This window comes from Amborella trichopoda, chromosome 7 (genome assembly GCF_054954075.1).
Source record: "Amborella trichopoda isolate Santa Cruz 75 chromosome 7, AtrichopodaSantaCruz75HAP2 v2.0, whole genome shotgun sequence".
NCBI lineage: Eukaryota > Viridiplantae > Streptophyta > Magnoliopsida > Amborellales > Amborellaceae > Amborella > Amborella trichopoda.
In genome coordinates this window covers 10,607,903-10,632,398 of record NC_142342.1, presented here as the reverse complement: position 1 = coordinate 10,632,398, position 24,496 = coordinate 10,607,903, and the positions used below count along the sequence as shown (strand labels likewise).

General features: G+C 37.6%; 1 protein-coding gene across 4 annotated transcripts; it reads right to left on the bottom strand.

Annotated features, from left to right (window-relative positions):
- Nucleotides 1-3,260: 3,260 nt before the first annotated feature.
- LOC18444053 (3-isopropylmalate dehydratase large subunit, chloroplastic) lies at nucleotides 3,261-24,177 on the bottom strand. 4 transcript variants are annotated; one of them, XM_006854231.4, is made up of 15 exons: nucleotides 23,799-23,963; nucleotides 23,549-23,698; nucleotides 23,282-23,452; nucleotides 18,402-18,554; nucleotides 18,176-18,244; nucleotides 17,967-18,083; nucleotides 17,668-17,742; nucleotides 17,346-17,423; nucleotides 17,127-17,222; nucleotides 16,894-16,943; nucleotides 12,666-12,720; nucleotides 12,362-12,493; nucleotides 11,567-11,614; nucleotides 11,326-11,484; nucleotides 3,261-3,694 (listed from the first exon to the last, which is right to left on the bottom strand). In XM_006854231.4, exons 1-15 carry the CDS (start codon nucleotides 23,844-23,846, stop codon nucleotides 3,554-3,556), a joined length of 1,542 nt encoding a protein of 513 aa, XP_006854293.1. In that variant the 5' UTR covers nucleotides 23,847-23,963; the 3' UTR covers nucleotides 3,261-3,553. The 4 variants fall into 4 exon arrangements, with proteins under 4 accessions (XP_006854293.1, XP_088727373.1, XP_088727374.1 ...); XM_088871247.1 differs by lacking the exon at nucleotides 17,668-17,742; XM_088871248.1 differs by lacking the exons at nucleotides 11,326-11,484; nucleotides 11,567-11,614; nucleotides 23,799-23,963 and adding an exon at nucleotides 23,967-24,177.
- Between the last annotated feature and the right edge of the window lie 319 nt (nucleotides 24,178-24,496).

Below are 24,496 nucleotides of genomic sequence, written 5' to 3'. Positions count from 1 at the left end.
AGAGAATGAGAGGCTCAGAGGTTCATGATTTTTCCCACTTACTAGGATAGCTCAATAGTTTTCTCGCCCACCCTAGCTGCATGTATGATCTTGTGGCGGTGGATACTCTCACATGGGCGACAGACTCCGAAACTATGTACTTTTAAAATCGAGTTATAGACTTCCAGAAAATCAAATCCTTTCTAACTCTGAGGCCTGAAAGGTTTGGTCCTTTTTGGATCCAAACATGGCCCAAGCATTCTCTTGGTTTGCGATACTATATAAGGTGCTCACTATTAACCACATAAGGTATCAAGATCTCCCCATCTCCGATAACTGCCTTGTGTGTAAGCACGATGAGGAGACATCATGTAACATGTTCCTTCTTTGCATTTTTGCTATAAAGTTATGGTCTTGTATCTTGGGTTTGTTTAGCTTGCCGTTGGAAGTTTTGTTTAGCTTGCAGTGGGAGTTATGGCCTCAGTAATCACTATTCAACTAATGGAGATCTTCACCATTACGTAACTCGGGATCAATCTACAAAAACATGCAATGTTGGCAACCATTTGGCAACTTTGGTTACATAACCTCTAGGTATGTCTAGTCCAATTCTCTCTGGCTCAAAGGTAAGCTTAGACTGGCCATTATATCTTAGCCTAGGGTGAGTTCAGGGATTCATTGGCCTTTCTTCCATAGGTTTCTGTGTTAGATTTAGAGAGATAATAAAAAATCTCCAACCAAGGTGAGGCAGAGCTTATAACTGGATCTTGCCCCAGAAGCTGCAATTGAGTAACAGGATTGGCAGCTTCATTATGGTGAAAGCCCAATCCTTGCTCCAAACAAGTCAGACAACTGGATGGTGTGTGCCATTATATTGCAACTGACGCGACTCATAAAACTTAATACAGTGGGGAACTATAAAAGAGAAATGCTCAATCATGACCCAAGCATCCACTTAGCTTACAATCTAGATAAGTTATTCACAATTGACTGCATAAACCATCATGGACTCCCCATCTGTAGCATTGCCTCCTATGTAAGCAAGATGAGGAGACATCAAGGTACATTTTCCTTCTTGGCTCTCTTCTAATAAACTTATTGTCTTGTGCCTTGGTTATGTTTGGTTTGTGGGCAGGTCTTGATAATCACTTTTCAACTAATGAATATTTCCACCATTACCAAAATTGGGTGTCTTTCTACTTGCTGTGCTAGCAAGTATTTGGCAACTTAGGTTAGAAAGAACTTCGGTTATATAGATGAGTAGACATCAAGTCACATTTTTCCTCCTTGGCTCTTTTTGTTATGAACTTGTGGTCATGTGCCTTGGGTATGTTTGGCTTGTGACGGGCAGTTCTGATCTCGATAATCACTTCTCAACTAATGAACATCTCCATCGTTCCTAACGTTGGGTGTCATTCTATGATAACTTGCTGTAATGATGCATTCGATGTTGGTCACTTGTGCTGTGAACAACTTACGAGGCAAAATTGGTGAGTGCAATTTTTGTCTAGGTTGAGAGAGAACCATGGTCAAGAGAAGGGTATTACACAAGTTAGCATTCAAAGAAAAAAGAAAAGTTCAAGAGAAGGGCCTTACTAGTGACGGGCAGGTCTTTTATCGAACGATATCAGCATAATGGATGGGAAATCAAGAATGAGTGGTACATTTTAATGAACTAAATATTGATACATATATTTTCGAAATAAAAGATTTGTAGTGGATATGGTCGAAGATATTTTTAAGGGATTGTACACTATGAGATTATTTACTATTTATAAAGATGTCCCAACACTCCTAGCTAATAGATGTCAAATTGGATGACTTGAGATGTATCATGAAATTCGAGATGTTTTTTTTTTTTTTTGAACTTTGAGTCTAGTCAATGACATACTTACAACGATTTAAAATCTGATAGACAAGAGTAAGTTTGACTTATACTAGAAGTAAATGGTCCCTTTGTATGCTTTTTTGTTTTTTAAAGTACCAAATTTTAAAAAGTTTTGCCATATATAAAATGGCAGTTTTCATTTGAAATCTAATCTTGAAACCATTTTTTTTTCCCGCACTTTTAGAATTTTTTCATAATTTTGAAAACCAATTTTTTTTCCCACGCTTTTAGAATTTTTTCATGTTTCACAGGAACCAAACGTAAATACTACTCGATTTTGAGGTGGCTTTTATGTAATAGATGATATATTAGCTCTTCAATATTTGTAGCAATTAGACCGTACAAATGGTCATAAAGTACTTTTTTTTAGGAAAATTACGATACAGACCGGAAAGCTTTTTTGATATTACACAGTGGCCCATATTGTTCACAAATTTTACACGGAGGCTTCATTTTTAAATTCTATATAAAATGCAATTGCATATGTGAGAAAGTGTACTCCATTCATCTGATACTGAAAGTAAAAAGATTCAGAATACGAAAGTGCCGTAATGCTCTCATACCGAAACTAAAAGGATTCAGAACCCCAAAGTGCTCCACTACTCCAAAATTAAATGGCCACTCAAGCGTAGACTTCCAATTTGAAGGACAATCAGATCTAGGTTTCCTTAAGCTCCAAGTCTTCTATCAAGATCACTTGCAAAGATCTCAGTTTCCAAGAGCTCCAAATATTCATCTCTTTTATACTAGGTTGTTCAGAAGGCGAATCAAAAGTCATTCTCAAAATTTTGATGGAACATAATCTACACAAGTAGGCGTTCGGGGTGCAGAACAAGAGTGTACAGTGTGCGCACAGGGTAAGAGGCTATATGTGCCCTCACATTTGGTGTTTGTAAGTGCGTCATTGACTAGCACTTTGATGTTCTTGTGGAACACATCCCAAACAATATCTCTGTGGGAGTAAATTATAAGGGTTTCTCTTTTCTATGGACATGGTATTTGCACACCAATGGAGCCTCTTGTTTGTTGATAAAAGGCAGACACCCAACAGATGACTATGATAACATGGAAGATCAATGTGCTAATATGCACCCCACTATAGAGTGAATGTTTCAAAATGCACCACTCCATTGCTGGAGATGACATGGACATGGATATCAAAGTAACTCCTCAATAATTTAGGAGCCATCATCACTTACGAATATCATCGAAAAAATCTCAAATCAATACGAAACCTCCTAACTAGGCGGTTTGCCCACCAGACCAAATGTACATCCTGGTCCCGCAGGATCACCACATATGCAACCTTATTTCCTGAAAGGCTGCAGGAAGAATAAAAGGCCAAACACACATAGGAAGGGAAGGAGCGAGGGAAAAAAAGAGGAGAGATGGCTGCCCGCAAAATCATACATATTCTTTTATTTTAAATAGTAATAAAAAGGAGAAACACAAACATAATGGACCAAGAATGAAGAAGTGAAAATACAGAATATCTCAAACTCATATTCGACCACAAACCTGATACTATGACTAAATTCTCTCTCTTAAATAATTGTGCCCCAACCAAAAAACTCCATCAAAATTACATACACAATGATTAGTGGAAAGAACGTGCTGTCCCCTCCACCAATCAAAAAACGATTTGGGTATTGAAGATCATGGCCCATGGATAGAGATTGCAGTGCTTTATCGTAAAAACTCCCTTGGGTCAGTGACATAACCAGTAAGAGCTGATGCTGCTGCCGTGAAAGGTGAGGCCAGATAAATTTGGGCTTCTTTGTTCCCCATCCTTCCAGGGAAGTTTCGGTTCGTTGTAGACACGCACACCTACAAAGTCATTTGTATGCAAGCAAAGTTTCACAACAAATAGAGGCACATAGAAATATATAAATTAATTCACAGAAAGCATGCACAGATGAAAACAAAATGGAAAAATGCATACAAGGATTTTAAAAACTACTGGGACCCTTGTCTATCCATCATAATGTTGAGATGATCCTAGCCATCAATAAATCAACATCAAGGTCTATCAGGGTGAATAAATTTTTTTAGTAATGGGTTAAATTTATTTCTCTAGTCATGATTATATACGATGGAAATTTCAATCATACAAGTATTAAAGTTGTCTGCCACATAAAAATCATGTCAACATATTAAATCTTCTAGCCTTTCAAATCTGCCAAATATACATGCAACACAAGGCCCCACAGAATTTATACAAGAAATGAAATTACAGAATCAGTATAAAAGAGGAAGTTCTCCGGGCTAAAAAACATTTTTTACAGCAGTTCCTGAAGCTCTTTGAGCCAATCATCAAAGATGATCAAACAACATAAAACATTGTGATGATCAAAGAACATAAAACACCGTTTTCCATCAGGTTTCTCAACTCATTCATCCGTTTCAGTAGATATTACTTTTTATGCCCCTAAGTAAATAAAATGACTCAAGAAATAAATAAAGACATAAAAGGACAGATTTGTTGACTATTTTGCCCTTCTACGGTTCCTCTTGATATCTCCCTTAGGCTGCATCAGTCCCCCTCTCCTCAAAAGAATTCACCCTTGAATTCGGTGGCTCGTCGTCAGAGGTATCACCACGATAGAAAAGGAGATTCTTGACATTAAAGATGTCGGAGGTGCGATAGCTGGGAAGCTTCAATTTTTAGGTATTGTCATTAATCTTCAGCACCAGATCAAGCGGTCCAATCACGTGCCGGCTCAACTTATGATATCCAGAACAACTTGGTCTAGAACCATGAACAAGTATAGGAGGGAAGAGCCTTGAAACACTTCCAACTATACGTCTTGGGAGATATCCATTCAAAATAACTTTATAGGAAATCGTACCTCCGTGACTTGTAAGGTTGAGCATTGAATTCACCAAAAGGAGGTTGCCAATCTTGCAATGAATTGATGTGAGTGCAATGCTGGTGCAAAGATTACAGCTAAACTCAAGTTTCAAAGGTTTAGCACAGGCCTGTTTAACTACTTCCATACTCTCCAATTGTCCACTACATTTTTTTTTATTCTGTCAACATTGGATAGATGTATAGGAGAATACAAAAGTTCACTACATCATTTCAATGTAACAATGCCAGCAAGGGTATAATGAAGACCAAAACCCATAATTTTTCATCTCTTGGAAACATTGAAACTCAACCTTAAAGATATACAATTCAAAATAACTATAGATCAATGTTTTCCAGGTTAGGGTGCCGCTTATATACATCTTAACCATCATATTTTGTGCAAATTGAAAGCTAACACTGCTGCGATGCAAGTGCGCAACACTATCGACCATAAACATACCTGAGGAAACTCTTCTCTTAGAATGCAAGAAAGACTTTTGAACTATGAGGCTCCTACATGCTGAATTTGGTGAGGATGGGTTCAAAATATTAGGCTCCTTAAGTTTAGGTTTTGGGGGAAGATTATAAGGAACAGATTCGTTTCTTCCATGAAAGCAGAGCAACAACTCAGCCTGAGTTCTCTCACAGACAATGACTTCAACAACCCTTTGGAGAGAATCTCCCATATTAAATTGACAAGCTGAGGGTTCAAGAGAAAATTCTTCGAACTCTTTGGTGTGAACCTTACATGATACGCTAAATTCAGGTAAAACTTGAAGAAGAACATTATCATCATTACCTCCATCAACACCATTCTCCTCTGAGGACTAAGAAACCAGTTACCTCTAATATTTTGAGAACAACTCTTTGACATCTACCTTATTTTTCATCAAGAATAGGAGCATCAAGAAAATCCTCCTTAATGGTAAGATCTTCTTGATCCTTTTAACGAATTGGATCACCATTAAAGCTATGATCACTCACTTCTTTCTCAACACCCAAATCTTCATCCAATCAATTGTCACAGACTGGCAGTAAGTCCCAGTCCACAACATGCCAATATTGAGAACCATTTGGTGAGAACAAAGCTTCTGTATAGTTGTCCTCAGATAGACTTCCATTCTCAACCTTGAGACCGGTCTCCCACCTTCTATTATCCCTATTAGTATGACCAGCTACCTCACTCCTAGGAGCTTGATCATGGAATCGATTTATGGATTCCTCATCGGTCTCGATCTAATCCTCCTGAGATACGGCTTCCATTTGTGCCAAATGTAAAGCGAAAGTTTCAACCAATCTCCTCATATCTGCAATCTCTTCTCATGAGTTGCCACTTTTCCTCCTTTCCTTCTATGTGGACACCTGGTTGCTAGGGCACAAAAATCGATGCTACAACACTGTTCATACAATGCTATAGTAACAAACAGATTGTCGAGCTTTGATACCAACCTGGCAAACCTAGTAGCTTGGGCTAGGGTTTAGCAAAGAAGACGATAGGGAAGATCCAAAAATAGAAAACGATGCAAAAACCAGAGATATATGAGTGAGCACTAGCTGCTCTAGGGTTTTGAATAAAGTTCATAAAAAGATACTTCATTATGTCTGAGTACATCTCTTATATAAGAAAAGAATAAATTTTGACCATCCATCTAATCTAATCATGGCCATTTATTATAAATAGGGTTTCAAAAAGCGCTAGGCAGCACTTAGGCGATTGGAGAGGTCAATGCCGCCCAGCGCCTAGGCGGGCGCTTAGAACCTGAGCTGCCCAGTAAAAAGTATTTTTTTTTTGGGTTTTCTCTCTCTAAAATAGCCCCTAATGGGTTTTAGGTTTCAAATGAACCTAAAACCCACATTTTTTCCCTTATAGTATTAAAAAAATGACCAAAAAATACCTCAAGGAGCAGCATTTCCGCCCCTGGGTGGGGCGCAGGCCCTGAGCAACCGCCTAGGTGGGTTCACGCGGACGCCCAAGGATATCTGCCTAGGCGCTGGGCGGTCCGCTTTTTGAAACTATGATTATAAAAGCTTTTAAGTGAATAAAAAGACATAAAAGACTCTAGAAATCACTATTATGCAACTAATAAAATGACTTAATAAATAAATAAAATATCAAAGGATAGATTCAATGACTATTTTGCTCTTCTGTGGTTCCTCTTACTATCTCTCTTTTCTAGACACTCAAGAGCAGTATTCTGGGCTGCATCAATATCTAAGTAGAATATTGCATTACATCTTTCAAACAATAACTATCAGAAAAAGAAGAATAATTCTTGTTTATCTGGATTGATCTTATAATCAAGCAATAATGATTAAATGTTCTTAAACAAGTACTTCAAAGGAGAATATAAAGCACCAAGATATGCTATAACTTGGCAACTCAGAACCAATAGTACTGATGTATTCCAAGATTCCCAATAGGTGAGACAACTGATGCAGTCCCACATCCATACTAATAATAATTCACATGGGCGTGTACCTAGATACATGTAGGCCCGTCTGTTCATGCAATACAATGAATTAAAGGAAATCAATAAGGGCCATATAGATGTTGGGCTCATTCAACCCAGTTAGAAGACACCTCTAAAAGAATGAAATATCTGAATTGTGCTCTTTGATAAACTCAAATACAGAGATCTACCCTATTAAGGGAGATGTACTCTAGCCTACCAAGGGAGATACAAAAGAGCATGACAAAGAAATGAAATACACATAAGTGTTCACAGACTTTGATCAGAACTGACTCGACTCAACCAGGTCAACTTGATTCGGCAAATGAATGAGTTTCTTATGAAAAACTAAAGCCCAGATTTTCAGTTTTTAAATTTAAATCAATTGGAATATACACAAATGATTCGAAGGTTTCATAGTGAAATGTGTATCCCTCATTAGACCATGTCAAGAATGGATCTCATGGTTTGCACGAAATTTTTTCCCAAAATTGAATTAAAAAAAAAAAATAGTATCTCAAAATTTGATTTACTACAGCAGACTTGGTTTTGGCTGTGCCTGAATTACAGGCCAAGTTTGAGCTTGCAAAAACTGATTAATAACAAAGGTAAATGATTAATAACAAAGATGGACAATGAAAGTATAATGAATGGCTCACTGTTTTTAAGTCACAAAAAGTGATAACTGGGAAGTTCTTTAGTAAATATGTCTATCACATGAGGAAAGACTTACATTAGAAATAACTCCCAAAGCAACCTTCTCATGAGTATATAGGGAAGAAAAACATCAAACTACCAGCTATATTACACTATTGATATTATTTCTTGGAAAAATAAATAATCAAGTAAAGGTTAGGTTACCAAGTAATCTCGACCGCATCGGATGTCATAAATAATAATTTACCCTGATACCAGAGCAGGCAACAATTGGCTGCTTCAAACAAAATTTGACCATAGTTGCTGGAAGCTCGTACCAGGTATGGATAACATTACCCATATTAGTATAACAAAGCCTTTAGGAATGCAACAATCAGTATATTTTGGGGCACGACCATGGTATGAGGCTCAAATGCAAATATGGAAAAAGATATCAGAAGTGCAAAAAGTGGTAACAGACATCTGCCAACATTGGCACAGAATTGCATGGAGCCACTGCTGCATAGACAGTTTGTTTGCGTGCCACCAGCAATAAGTGGTATTAAGCTGAATTTTGATGGTAGCTCTCAAGGGAAAGCAGAGCACATGGCACCCACAAGCTCCATACAACATCTAAAACACTCCCCTACAACTTAAAATGATTCCCCAAGTCTAAAGTCCATCAAATATATAATCCATAATCAGCCCAAGGAGATCTAATTTTATGAAATTTTTGAGCATCAAACCAAATCTCTTTTAGAGACTGACCTTGGAGTGCAGCCTCATGTTGGGTCCTTTGTCGGTTCTTCCCTATTCAAAAGTGATATATATATATATATATATATATATATATATATATATATATATATATCGAAAAAGTTTAAAAAACGCTTATAAACGAAATTGAATAGTGTTTCGCCGCGCCACGAACATCTTATGTCCGTGGCAGTTTATTGAACGGAGCCGCAACGGAGAGCGTGTGCCCGTGGCAGTTGCCGCATGAATATTTGACCGTCACGAACATGCTATGTCCGTTGCGGACCACAACAGACATGCTAGGTCCGTGGTGGTTGTTTTATCCACGCCGTCCGATTTTTTCTGATGGTGATGAGCATATGGGCAAAAACACTGTTCATTTTGGCCCATAGGCATTGTGTAGTGGCTTCCATACATATATATATATATATATATGAGAGGGAGAGAGTTTTTTGTCACGAGAGAGAGCGAGAGAGAGAGTGATGAAATGGGGAAGGACAACACAATCTTGGTAACATAAGGGGAGACAAAAATAAAGCATTGATTAATGAGTAGACTAGTGGCAATGCAAGAGTGCTCCATGTGTAAAGCGAAGGGGTGGTAAAAGTCAAAAAATTAAAAATGGTCAGAGAAAAATGATGGTGATTATATTTATAAATTATAATCAAGAAAAGGAGAGCATTCTGCGTGTAGGTTGCTTGAAAGCAAAGCCTTCTATATTTTGGCTTGTTGGAATTAAACCATTTGTGGGTAGTCCCACATGGATCCCGCACATTAATAAAAGCAATAACAGATGCTTGTCAAAAGAATATGAAGCAGTAACACATTTGAAACCATAAACCCAAGAGAGAGAGTACTTCAAAAGGGTGGTACTACGGGGGTGCCACGACCTGCCTAGGCAGGCGCCTTAGTACACCCACCTAGGACCCACCGCCTAGGCCATGCCTAGGCGGTTTGAGAAAATGGCCACCTAGGCAGCCTGGCGGACATTGGGTAGGGGCCACTTGTATAATACTTTTAGACGAGGACAATATTTTGAATAGTTACCTAAAATACACTAGGACTAAAAGTTACTTTCATTGACTAAGGGTGATGTTTGTGTAGGAAAAGGAAATAATTCATAAGGGAGGTAGCCTAACAAAACCCATAATTATATGAATAAAACACTAGCCATATAAGCTAAAGTGAACACTCATGAAACAAGGCCACGCCATAAAAAATAACTCAAAAGGTTTTCTTTAAATATGCAACAAAAGAGAGTACATTTGTGTGACCCAATGTATTCTAGCTCTGAACAAACTTGGCCATAGTCAGACTTTGAAGATGCAGCTTAAATACTCTTGGAGGGCTTCTTGTTGATGTGCACCTATGGTACTGGCTCATTGGCATCCATTTGACAAGATTGGTAAAATGGATACATTGACCCAAAAGTATTCTAGCTCTGAACAAACTCAGCCATAGTCGGACTTTGAAGATGCAACTTAAAAACTCTTGGAGGGCTTCTTGTTGATATGAGCCTATGGTAGTTGCTCATTGGCATCCACTTGACAAGATAGGTAGATATCTTCTCACTTATGATGGCTTTGATGTGTCTCGTAGCTTGGCGCGAACTCTTATCAAAAAGCAAATCGAGGCTTCATTCAAACCATATGAAATGGCTCGTATATTCTTAGCAAGAACAATGGGGGCTGATATATGCATTATATGTATATGGGAGCACTTGCAGAGCCACATTCCCGCTCGTGTGCACGTGCACACACGTGCACGCGTGCGCGTGCGTGCCCATGCACACACTCGTGCACATACAGAGATGCACAATGAGAACTTTATAGTCTGAAAATCCATACAAAATTGAGAAAAATAGTATCATAGGGCCATAATAAGATCCGAACTTTGGAATTACTCCAGTCCCCACGGTGAACCAGGTAAGATGGGGCAATTTAAAAAAAACCACATTAAGAGCCACCTGATTCTGACAACCTGGGCAATATAAGGGACCGAGGTTCAAGCCTGAGTCAGCAATCCCAAATTGGCCCATCAGTTTTCAATCGTTGAGGCAAATTATCTTGGAATAGAAATTTCAATGACAGCTCATTTGCTAGAACATATTAATAGAGAAAAAAAAAGGCATAAAATAAAAACTGTCGAAGTTCAAAATTCAAAAAAAAATTGAAACAACCCCTGCAGATCTTCAAACCAGAATTGCGGCCCCATTTTCAGTATGCAATCCCCAATCCATAGGGATGAAGATCCCTTTTAATCAGGGTTCGAGATCCCTTGATGATGGGGGACAAGCTCTGCCCACGCTCTCACTCCAAGATTGCTTGAGTCGGATTCCGAGCGGGGGTCGCCAACCCCCAAAAGAGCTTCTAGCATCTGAGTGGCTTGGCTCTCATGGTTTTTAAGATTGTCATTTTAACAGGGCATTGAGATAGACATAAACAAAGAAAGATAAACCAAAAAGGTTTGTGCGACTTTAGATCATTAGCATCTCTTTATTGAGTGACAGACATGATACACATAGGAACAAACAATCTGGCATGGTAGAATTGCCACACTTAAGAGAATTAGCATAGAACAGTAACAAATCTCTAACCTAGCAAAGCATTCAAGTGTATCATGACTTGGAAAAGAAGCTTCTAATGAAATGACATGTCATATATCCTTCTTCATAAAAACAAATAAAAAGTCTTACCAATTATCCAAAAGAAAAAAGGAAAACAAATTCAAACTCAAGACTTTTTGCAATTAAGAAAGTGACCGACCTTGGCTTCATTCATGCGAGCATAGGTATCTCGAGGGCCACCTAAACATGCGCCACAATTAGGACTGGCTGGAGTGTCACACCCAGCTTCTTCAAATATCTGAGAACAAGTCTTGCCACCCGACCCGGGAACAGGAAGGCCATATAAATCCATCCAAACCTGACATAGGAAACAAATTCACAGATTCATACAAATTACTTCCACAGTTTATATTGAAAGCAGAGTAAAATGATATTCAAACCTTTTGAGTAGCAGGAACAAGAAAAGTTGGCACTTTGACCTTTTTTCCCTGTGTAACGCATTAAACCTCATGAGTGAAATATACATCTAGTCAGTGAGCAATTGTTTTGGTACGATGAATTATGGAAAGAAAAAGATAGGAAATGTGTCTATCTGATACTAACATATGCATTTGCAATTTTTTCAACATAAATGGAGACCTCAAAACCTGATCTCTTTAATTTAGAACAAAGCATCTATAGAGGATAGGCATATTCTTTTGTCCAACAGAAGTTCTATCAGAAAAATAAGATAACATAGAGACAAAATAGAAACTACATAAAAAGTTGATTCTTTTGCAGACCATGGTAACCAACATACACCTACAGATAATAGATAAATTCAGTAGGGGGGTTTCTCAAGGCACTAAAATCTCCATGTGTGACTATTTAAATGGAGAAACAAATTGCAAGAGTAAAATAGTCCATAAAGTCAATCAGGGCTTTGTTCAAATAGTGGAAAGAGTGAATAAGAGAGATCAAGTGTTCGCTCCCAAAACCAAGCCGGCCTATTAAAAAAGAAAAGGCCCAGAGCCCCAGACAGTGCTTTTAGGGAATAATAATGGAAATTTCACAAAAGCAAGTGTCCCAGAATAAATAAAATGGGAAAAACAAAGAAACACTCATAATGACAAGTTTTGAAGTCTAGATTGATTAACTTCATGTTGCAATGCACCAAATGCAAAGCAAAGCCATAAAACTTGTAAAAATAAAAGAAGTAAAATCTTTGGAACATGGAACAATTCAAATCTCTTTACCGAAGCTAAGAAAATCTTAGCTGCAGCCAGGAAATCTTCAGTCTTTCCACCTGTGCAGGAGCCTATATAAACCCTGTCTATTTTCACATCCTTGCACTCCCTTGCTAGAGCACGGTTGTCGGGAGAATGGGGCTGCACAAATAAGTTAAAAAATTTATTCAGGTTCATCACAATAGACTTCCTAGAGTAATAACTCTTTTGAAAAATGATACACTAGTCATAGGGGCAGAACAAATGGTGCAATAGAGCTGTTATGGAATCTTAGTTTCAAAAGATTTAGTACGAGAATGTTCCCATGACTTACCTTAGCAACAACAGGTTCCAATTTGGAGGTATCGAATTTGTACTCATGTAGAAACCTGAATTCCATGATAAAATCAGCCATTCATATAGATACAATACTAATACAAAATCTACAAAGAACTCATCAAAGTTATCAAAACTCATTCAAGAGATTGGAATGTGAAGGATTTACAAGAGCATCATCATCGTCATCATCATAGCCTTTTCCCAATTATTTGGGGTTGGCTACATGAATCCTGGTCTACTAGTCTGCTCTATTAAATGTCATAACCTCAGTGAGACCATAAGTTCCCATATCTTTTCGGACTACTTCCAACCATATCCTTTTTGGCGTACCCCTTGCCCTTTCAATCCTTCCTCTTGAACTAACTCGCAACTACTAACAGGTGTTGTACTGGTTCGGCACCACACATTGCCAGCCCATTGAAGTCTACTCTTTCTCATCTTATCGCTGATTGGTGCCATACCTAAATTTTCTCAAATGGATTCATTTGAAATTCTATCCCTTCTTGTCTTGCCATCCATCCATTTCAACATCCTCATCTCCGCTACGCTCATTCTAATGGTTTACTATTTTTTGTCTGCCCAACATTCAGCTGCATAGAGCAAAGCTGGTCTCACAGTTGTCCTATAGAACTTGCCCTTCAGCTTTGTTAGTATGTGGTGATCACATAAAATTCCAGTTGCACATCTCAACTTCATCCACCCAACTCTAATTCTGTATGCAACATCTTCCTCAATTTCTCCATTTTCTTGGATTATCGACCCAAGATATTGAAAGTGGGGTATTTTTTGTACTTCTTGGCCGTTAACTACTTCCTCGTTTCTACTCCTACTATTACTAAACATGCGGGATTTACAGGAGCATATAAACTCCTAATACTCAAAAATATTAGTCCCTCAAATATCCTAGAGGCTCTAAGCCACTGGATCCCAGCTCCTCAATTTCCCACATCTTCTAAAGAAGACCCTCAAACCAAAAAATTTCATAACTGAATTTCCAAAGTTCATTCATAATTAGACTACCAATAGGAGCACACTCCAAAAGTTTGGCCACTCATGCACTGAGTGGAACGTGAACCTACCCCAAGATAAAACATGTAACATTGTTGACCTTGCTTAAACCATTTCATAAGATCTCTCATGAACCTTGAGTTTAGACCTATAAAAGTCTACTACTGCTGATGTTCTAGTGAAGTCGTTCATGGCCTACATGTCAAGTTGGCTGCCATGACATCTAGTGTGCGACATGGACTTGGAAAAGAAAAATCCATTCCCACCATTCTCCAAATCCTGACTTTAACTGCTCAAGAGTGACTTCTCCATCGCTTCAACACCAACTTACACCCCTCATTAAGCAAGGAGAATCATGATTGGGGCTGAGAATGGGTGGAGCTCGGGCAGGGCTTGGGGTGCACCAGACACGGCCCGGGCCCAGCCAAAGCTTTTGTTTGGCTGGGGTGGGCCTGAATCTACATGTTGGTCAGGCTAGGGCCCGTACTGAATATGTCTTATGGCCGGGCCAGTGCCCATCCTGAATTATACTATTGAATCCTGCCCACAAAAATGAAACGGCTGGGCTCCGGAAAGCAGATCAACCACCCAAACAACACCATAATATTCGATGTCTAAATAACAAAACTCAAATGACTAAAATACCTCTAATTTCCCATAACACTCAATGTCAAAAAAACATACCTCAAATTACTAAAATACCTCTAATTTTGTTGACACCTTAACTCCCTCCCACCCAAACCCCCCACACCACAACACCCCAAAAATTCCCTCCCTCCCAAACAACCATGTAAACGGTCTATGTCTAAAAACATATGTCACATGGAACTGGCTCAACCACCAATCTTGAGCCCATCAAAGAAAGAAAAAAGACTATCCTCATATTTTGGCAGGGAGTTCTAGTTTGAGAAAGGCAGTTCCAGAGAGAGCTGAGGCTTGGTTAGTATTACTAATTGGAAGAGAGAGAATGATTGGTTAGGGTTTCAAATTTAGGGGTTTTCGTTTGTTTTTCTTTTTTGTTTCTTGCCTTAAATGGACTTTAGAAAGGTTATGGTTTTATATAAACGTTCAAAGGCTTTAGACCTATAATTTATGGACTACATAAAGGGTGTAAGATTATATAAAAGTCCATAGGTTTTAGACCACTAATCTATGGATCATATAAAGTTTGTAATCCATAGTATATGGACCAGTGGTTTAAAAAACGGATCGGTGCCCCAGATTGGGCACCCCAAAAACCCATCCGGATCTGTGAATCAGCGATCCGGTTCGAGAATAGGCCGAATTGGTCGGATTAAGCCGAAAAAAATCCAAAATAATTATTAAAATTCATTATAAATGTTGTTTTTTAGGAATCCAATAGGACATGGGGGTACTACATTATTAACTTTCATTTTTTCATCAATATGCGAGCATTGAGATGTTCTTTCCCTGTATGAACTTATGTTAATCATTCAACATATAACTATTAATTATAATATTACAGTAAATGTGATTAAAAAAATATTAGAAAATGCTTCCATATTATATGATTAAAATAAAAAATAAAACCCCCAATAAATTCTAATATTAGATATTAAAAAAATTCAAAAGAGCTGTACTCAAAAAAATGAAAAATAAAGATATCAAAATTCAAAAATAAAAAAAAATCATATCGGCAACATGCACAATAGCTACAAAAAATAAAAATAAAATATGGTAATAAAGCCTATCGAAAAAACTATTTTACTAATAAATAGCAAAAACTTTTATATGGTTTTTTTTAATTTGGCACGTTAATTAATTTATTTAATTAAAAATATGTTGATAAGGCTCATTTAATATGACACGTTAATTTGGAAACATAATGTGCTCATTAATATGCCACACTAAAATTCATAAATTAGAGGACATGCTCATTTAATATGACATGCTTCAAAAGCATGGTCATTTAATTGACACGCATACTTCAAAAGTTAGTATAAAGGAAGGAGGTTAATTAATACCGTAACTTCAAAAGCATGGTCATTTAAAACATAGCACGCATAATTCAAAAGCATGGCACCTAAAAAAGAGCACTAACGCTCATGCAGGTGGTTGACTGGCCCGCTGAAAAAAGGTGCAAAATATAGTCCCACATCGACAATTTTTGGATGGGTAAGTTAATATAAACTAAGGAGGTTACCACTTTTGTTTGCGCGAGCTTGACGCGTGGAGGAGCCTGGTGCACTTTTCAACTCGTCGAGTCACCACGTCAGTGGTTTAAAAAACGAAGCTGGATCGGGCACGTAGCCGATTTGTGACGTATACGTGATCTATGACATCATACACAGTACAGAATTGTCGGTTCTTCTCTAGAATCGGACGATTCAACGTTTTACGCTAGAATCGACACTGGGGAACCAATTCTGGTGTCAAACCGGACGAGTTCGTTGCAACTTGCCGATTTTTAACTCAGTGATATGGACTATACACTCTAATACAAACTTATAGAGCAAGAAGCATAGAATATCAAAGATTATGATATAATACAGCCTATAATCTTTAATATTTTGGACAGGGCCAATCTGATCCTGGTCCAGCCCAAAAAATAATTTCGTTCTACTATGCCTTACAGGGAACAAGCCCACTGGCCATTAGTGTGTCTCAAACCCAGCCCATAGGCCATGGGCTGGCCCTGTTTGTCAGCCGTAGAACATTTCCATAGCGGGCTTGACATGGGCTGGCCCTGCCTGTTTGTCAGCCCTATAACATTTCCATAGTTGGCTTAACACCATTATTGAGTCTTGCTTGTCCATTTCATAAGTCCAGACCCTAATTACCAAAGAATAGGAAGTTTATATGTATCAATCTCTGATTCTGCAGCCATAAAAAGGGCATTATCAGAAAAGCATTCAAACAGGCAGCCCTCATACAATGAACCTAAATGCGGGTAATACAATGAATTCTCACAGAAAATGGACGAAAACAAAGGAAGAAACAATTATATGCTTGAAACAGGAAACAGGACCTGAATTCTAAACAAACTCATCTGAAAAAAGGATATTTGAGAGAATGGAACATACATTGGTTATAATAACTAAATCAATGCTGAAAATAAACAATATTTAGTTCCTAGGAATGAGTATCAGGTTTTAGATGAAAAAGATAGAAACAGCGAAACAAAACAAAACACTACAGTCTCTAAAACGCCTCAAGGATAAATAGAATCATGATAAATACAACTCAGGCCTTACTTGGCTTTTTCATCACTGTAAACAGGTTCAAATTTAGCAGATGTTTTCCCCTGCAACAAGGAATTACCATGAAATATTTTTCCAACATCAGATAAGATCGCCAGCAAACATGACCCAATCATTTAACTGCAACAATACTGGTTCTAGATTCACATAAAATGATGACAATGGCAATAGTTTATTCCCAAGAATCCAAGGATGTCAAGACATGTTTAGCATGAGATTCCACATACTTCAAGATAATTGAATGTAGTTTGATCAGCAGGAACAACACCATTCTTTCCACCAGCTTCAATGACCATATTGCACAATGTCATCCGCTCTTCCATCTATCAAGTAGATTCAAGTACACAGTTACAATAGATTAAAATAAATGAACCAAGTAAATAACATTTAAACAACCAAAAACCACTTTAGCCAGATGTTAATGAGAAGCCCACTAGAACACATACGCTCAAACTTTCAACAGTAGAACCAGTGAACTCCATGGATTTATATGTTGCACCAGCCACAGTAATTTCACCAATGATCTGCAAATGAAGCAACCACATTCTCAAGATTATAACTTACAGTGATTCTAAACTATACACTAACATAGAAAAGGATTAATGATTTTAAGGGTCGCTGAAATAGAACATCTGATGTAGTCGCTGAAATAGAACATCTGATGTGAACAAGAATCAACAATGCCTGTGAAGGGCAAACTGTGAAATAAAATATTAATTGAAAATGAGAAAGCAATAACACAATAAACTTAAAACAGCAACTCTTTACTTGAAGAATTAAATCCTTGGCAAGAAGGTAGTCAGGCATTTCACCATCCATGACAAACCTCAGAGTTGGTGGCACCTGCACTTCCACAAATCAAGAGTACTATAATTGGCAATTCTTGATTTCCAACCTCAAAGGAGCCAAGAAAAAAATTCAATCGGCAGATGCAGTAGTCATCATTTTTCAGTATATTAAATTCAATCACTGTCAACATGGTGCGTGACATAGAAAATACACAAAATACACAAAAATAAGAAAAAATTAGCACATCAAGCTCACTGTAAGACACTAAAGTGGCTCACCTTAAGCAGAACTTTCCCAGTTCCCATTACAAAACCAGCATCAGTGTTTCCAATACCTGTAGCAAACTGCCCAAATGCTCCAGCATTACATGTATGTGAATCTGTTCCAAGCAGGACCTGAATGGGAGATGAAGGACTTCAGGACATGGTCTAGAGAAACCTTCCACTTAGTCACTGACCAATATTATGAATAAAGAAAAAAAGCATACCTCACCAGGCCTACAGTGTCCCTCTTGAGCAAGAGCAATATGGCATACACCTTTATAATCTGGGTTTGCCTGTAGGAAAGGGCATGTTCTTTAAAAAAGGAGCCATTAACCAAGCTAAGCTTTAAGCAATAAGATTTCCAAATCAACCATTTAATACATCTAAAAAGCTAAGGCTTTTATTCTCCAAGAGTTGAGATGACATGATATGGAAAACAGAATTGCATACCCTAAAGTTACTGCGATCATTTATATCATAGAAGTATTTAATATTCTGCTCCACTGAGAAGTCCCTCAAGATATCCACATTTCGGTTGGCAAGTTCATCATTTGTAAAGATATAGTGATCCGGTATAATTACAATCTTCTCACGATCCCAAACCTAGTGCTCAGAAAAGAAGCATGTCAAACTCAACTCAAAAGTGACAAGGACAGATGTTATAGTTAATTGATCTTTAACAGCATTTCATGCTGGTACAAACATAAACTATAGATATAGACATGTTTGTGCATATAGTTATGTTCATTTAATGTACTATACAAATATTGAATAATCTCATATTAAAGGATCATGAATGTGATTTCGCAATCATGGTAGGGGACAGATTATTCAAAGAGAAGAGGAAGCAACATCAGACATTGGCGGTTTCCTCTGAGAAATGTACACGCATGGTACACTGGTTAGGCCTTCTCTATGCAGTACTAAATTCAAGACGATGCCTACTAACAAGATAATATGAGCCGAGAAAAGTTTCTTTAAAACTAACATAAAAAAGATGATAGTTGATCTGTTCAAGGCCATGCACCTCGACCTAATGGTTCCCACCCACGCTTTTCCAAGTGTGGGATATGACTAATGGTGAACTTTCAAAAAATTATTGAGTTCACAAGTCAAGCCAATAGGGTAGGTGGGACACCTACATAGTTTATCACGCTCTTCTCTAACAGCTAATGGATTGTGGACCTCAGGGACATCATACACTTAGGCCTTCCCTATGCAATGCTAAATTCAAGGTGATACCTGCTAGCAAGATAATATAAGCTGACAAACCTTTCTTTACTACGAACATAAAAACAATGATAGTTGGTTTGGTCAAGGTCATGAGCCAAGACCCAGCAGGTCCTAGCACCCTTTTCGAAGTATGGGACATGACTAATGGTGAAAACTAAAAAATTTACTGAGTTCCAAAGTCAAGCCAATATGGTTGGTGGGGCACCTACATAGTTTATCATGATCTTCCCAAACAGTAATAGATTGTGGAACTCAGGGATTTCAGTCCTATAGCTTAGTGGGGAGTCTGAATGAAAGACATCATAACACAGAGGTGAAGTAATAAATTGGAGGCAACGGTTGGGCCCTAAGGGGTAGGAAAATCCTTGATGGATGAGATCAAAAATTCTAAATATAGATATATGGGTGCAGCATTTCAGTTAAGGACCTGGTTTCTATGCAGCCAAGCCCACAAATGTAGAAATGCGAGCCTATTAATAAATCTATTTTTGAGATGGATTTTTGGGCTTAATTTTTAAGGACATGTAATCGCTAACATGGAGATCATGAATATGAAAAAATAAGTAAATTTTAAAAACTAAAAATAATAATTCTAGTAAGAAAACATTTGGAACGTTAGTTTCCATTGTTTTTAGATGGACCACCTACTTGCATCCATCTTAATGCTTTACACTTTTTGGACCACATATGTAGTCATGTGGTCCAGCCTGCATGAAACAATTTTCCTTCAGTTAAATATGGTACTTTTCGATAAGATTGAGCTAGCTAATATTTTAGGAATAGGTGAATCCAGTGGATGAATGCCGGCATGTCCATAATATTTTTCTTATCATGATCAATTGGACCCAAAAAGGGTCACTCAAGTCTTCAAATGTCTAGAGGCTTCAACCAAGAAGATCCTTAACATTCATTCACGTTTGTGTTGGAGTGGAATTTCCATAAATGATAATCATGGGAACAGGTAGATTGGAACCACATGGAATTTGAACTCAATGCATTGTTTTTGCATTACAAACCGCATCTCTGCCCCTAGGGTGGTTAATATAGTGGCAAGTCGTTCAGAAATAAAAAGAAATAGGGTTGGAAGTAATGAAGCATGGAATTTTATACCACCTAGCTCTGTTCTCCTTCAGAATTATCACTTGTAAATTTGAACATGGTGATCACCAAATTCTGATAAGGAAAGGAAACTAAACAACAATGATGAAGACCATGTCTATGAATTTGCTAATAGGAATGACAACGATAACACAGATGGTGATCAGGATGACAATGATACTTACATCAGGAACAAATTCTCTATGGTGATATCAATGGCGAATATGGATGACAAAAATACAATGGCACGAAAGTTGATTTATTAAAAAATAGAATAGCTCAGTCTTATGTGCCCCTATATTCATTGAGTGTATCATATTACAACTTAGTGATTTGGTAGAACTACATTCAACTAAGGCACACATATTCAAGGAAATAACACAATGCTCTTAGATAAATAGCATTGTTCCAAAAGGCGGACTGCCCAGCGCCTAGACAGTCCGGAGGGCCTGGGTAAAAATAGGCCCTGAGCAGCCATCCAAGATGGAAATGCCCTTCATTGAGAGGCAATTTTGGGTTGTTTTATAAAACTAAGAGGCAAAAATGTGGGGTTTAAGTTTATTTCAAACCTAATCTCCATTAGAGCCCATTTTTAAGAGAGAAACTGAGAAATTGACGTAAACATCACCTATTGAGATTAGATTTAGTTTTGGAGGTTTTATAGAAGATTTTGAGATTAGAAAGCATCTCAATGGTGGAAGTTTGGAGATAGCGCGAAGTGAAAAAAATTATTTTTTAGATTGTTTGTATTATTTTGAGATGTCTTCTTCAAGATCTAATAGAAGTAGTGATCCGGGTTGGAAATATGGCTACAACCCGAATCCTTTGAATAAAACTTGCATAAGATGCAATTATTGTGTAAATGATACAAATGGGGCATAAACCCGTTTAAGAAACATATTTCCGGTATCAAGGGGGATGTTGCCCCATGTAAAAAAGTTCTTCATATGATTAGAGAGGAGATAAAAACTCATATGAGTATTGTAAAAAAGAAAAAAGAGGAGAGAGAGAGAGACATCAATAGAAAATTTGAGGTCTAGGTTTCGGGTCAATTTTGAAGATGATGAAGGATGGGTGTGAAGAGATGGAACAACTTGCTATATCCAAGGCTAGGGGTAAGGGAAAGGGAGTTGTAATTAGTTCTACGAGTTAGGGGCCTAAAAGGCCTCAAGCTAGAGGGCCTATGGATAGTTTTTTGCCTCAGCTGGACCCTAAGGTTGCAGGACAGAAAACAAAGAAACAAAGAACTATTGAGAATAGAATCAAGAAGGAAGAGACAGATAGAGTTGCACAGTACATTGCTAAATGGTTTCATGAGACAAGCATTCCTTTCAATGCCGCTCACCTAAGCAGTTTCTACACCTTGGTAGAGGCAATTGGCCAATTTGGGCCTAGGATGAAGCCCCCAACTTAGGATCTAGGTAATAATATTCTTAAATTCCTCAAGTTCAAGTTTCATTCCATGTTTGTTGTTTGTTTTCCATAATCTATAGTTCATATATAGTTAACAATTGTAATTCATAATCAATTTGCATCTAAACAGTGGAGCCAACATGGGTGTAGCGCTCCAAATTTACAAAAGTTGGCCATTTGGATCTTGAGACTAACCACTACCTCATCCGGCTGTGAGCGGATTTGAAGTAAATTTGAGATCTTAATTTAGTTTACAAATTACAATATACTAATTTGTATTAGTACTTTAGTAGTTACTAGTTACTTAGTTAGTAATTACTGATCACTATGTCAATTGTAAATTTGTAGTTTTGTAGTATTATATTAGATATTCAAACAAAGAGAAGGAACATGCTTGAATCAAAGAGGCTTAATGACCTAGACTATGCAAAGTATAATCGATACTTGAAGGAGAGGATTGCTAAGGGAGATAAGAGAAACCCCCTTAGATAAAAAAACATGGATAATGCTATGGAGTGGTTGGTTGATGATGATGAGGTCGAGGGGCATAAAGGATTGACATGAGATATGGTCATGAAGGCCTTAGGAACAGCAGTCGGCCCTCCTAGGGCTAGAAGATCTAATAGATCTTCTTCCCAGAGGATGAGGGTGGAGGAGGATGAGGGTGGAAGCAGAGGCAGATCCAGAAAAGACAGAGGAAGACGACTATTATGTTGAGGAGGGAGACAATTTTGATGATGATGGCCTCGACTCCGAGGCATATGATGCAAATGCAGCTGACCCTGCTTTTTTTAATGATGAGTGATGATTGAAGACTCTTTTGAGTCTTCAAGTCTATGCTTCTTTCATTTTTAATTTCCTCCTCTTGGTTGTGTATTGTGGTTTGTAAATTTTTAAGTTTTAACTATGTGAGAACTATAAATATGGACTTATAAAGTCTGGATGAGTGTATGTGTAATTGTGGACTATAGACATTTGATGTGCCATGTGCCCCTAAATCTTATGTGTTATTGCTTATTTTCTTACTCATATGTGTTATTTCTTATTTTCTTTCATTTTCTTGATGATGAATCGATGTCTTGTTATGTTGCTATCTTGAATTATGGACTAAAATATGTCTAGGTATGTATTTTTTAATGTCTCAATTTGAAATGGGAATTATGGACTAAAATATGTATCAATATGTATTTTTCAATTTTTCACATAATATCTTATCGTAAAACGAACTTTTTATTCTATTGGGAGGCCTAGGTCTTGGGCGCCAGCGCCCACCTAGGTTCTGTTGAGGAGCTGGTAGCCTAGACCCCCAGCCGCCTAGGCGCCGCCGGCCACCTTTTGTAACATTGATAACTAGCATACTTCTTTGAGATTATACTCATAGTTTTGATCCTTTGTCCATGAATATCACATAGGGCTCATAATTTTGATCCTTTGTCCATGAGTATCGCATAGGGTTAATGAGTTCTCATTTCATGGTCATGTTAGCCCATTAAATGAATGCATACCAACACTAGAATTTGAGAAACTATACAAGTAAGAACCAAAATTTCCTGCAGAAACCAAAAACCGAAATAAAAGCTCCATACCTTTGCATTCTCACCAAATTCTCTCTTGAAAATACCAATAGTCCCAGGCCCGCACACATCATGGGTCATCAGAATATCAACATTCACCCATACATTTTCACCAGTATCCAAATTTGACCTCTCTGAAGCCCTTGCCAGTATCTTCTCCGTCATAGTCATGGCCTGCTTCACCTGAGAATCCAAGGTCAAATAAAAATAAGCTAGAGAGACAAACACAGATGAGAGAGAAACCCACAGAGACGGAAAAGCAAATAAGAGAAAACCCACCAAACCAGTGGTGGATGGTGGTCGTTGTGGCTGAGGTGGAGCCATGACAGCACGAATAGAAGGCCGGTACTCTTTCTTGTTGACATGGATCGAATCAGGGAGGAATCCAGAGAGAGAAGCAGCAGAAGAGGATGAAGAAAGGAGCTTCCTCTGAAATCACACATATAAACGGACTCAGTGTCAATAAAGAAATCATAAATCATAGCTTTCTCTTAGAGAGAGGAAATAGAAAGAGAGAGAACGAGAGTACGTTGTTAATAAAAGGTGTAGAAGTGGAAGCCATAACAGCTGAATTCATGATGGAAAGGAAGAGCAAGATTTCCAGCAACTCTGTAATGAAGATGGGTTTTCGTTTCTCGCTCTTTTACTATCCCTTCCCTCAAAATGAAAAAGTTTATATAAGGTTGCAGAGATTGACCTCAAAATTTGTCAGGAAATTGTTTTTATAGTGCAGAGATTGACATAAAAAATCCATCATAAATATTGTTTGGATGTTGGAAAACCTTCTAACAGATTATCTGAACGGTTTATCGATTTGAACCATTTTAAAAAAGGTGCGGTTTCCTTAAGGTTGCAACCTTAAACAATCCATTTAAGGAGCACTTTCAAAGTTTATCACGATAATATATAGTTTTGATGTAAAATATTTTTAATATTATCTCAAAATTTATTTTCAAATTTATAGTTTTGATGTAAAATATTCTTAATATTATCTCAAAATCTATTTTCAAATTTAAGTATAAAATTTTAAATCCCAAAAATGACTAAAATTAAGTAGATTTATAAACATATCAAAACCTTGAAAATGGGATTGTCTATATAATGTGCTGTAAAACGAGTCATTTTTGGGACTCAAAATCTTTTCTTTTTTCATAGTCATTCATCTCAATGTCGAGAAAATTAAAAGAACCTTTACCGATTTTTGAGGTGCATCCGTAGTTCGAAATT

What these genes read in the sequence shown, in the direction of transcription:
- LOC18444053 (XM_006854231.4), bottom strand. Translation starts at nt 23,846, where the DNA reads ATGAATTCAGCTGTTATGGCTTCCACTTCTACACCTTTTATTAACAAC. An exon ending in CCAAGGATTTAATTCTTCAA is followed by an intron (nt 17,424 to 17,667) that starts GTAAAGAGTTGC and finishes CTTCATTTGCAG; the next exon opens with ATCATTGGTGAAATTACTGT. An exon ending in TTGTTCCTGCTACTCAAAAG is followed by an intron (nt 11,485 to 11,566) that starts GTTTGAATATCA and finishes TTCCTATGTCAG; the next exon opens with GTTTGGATGGATTTATATGG.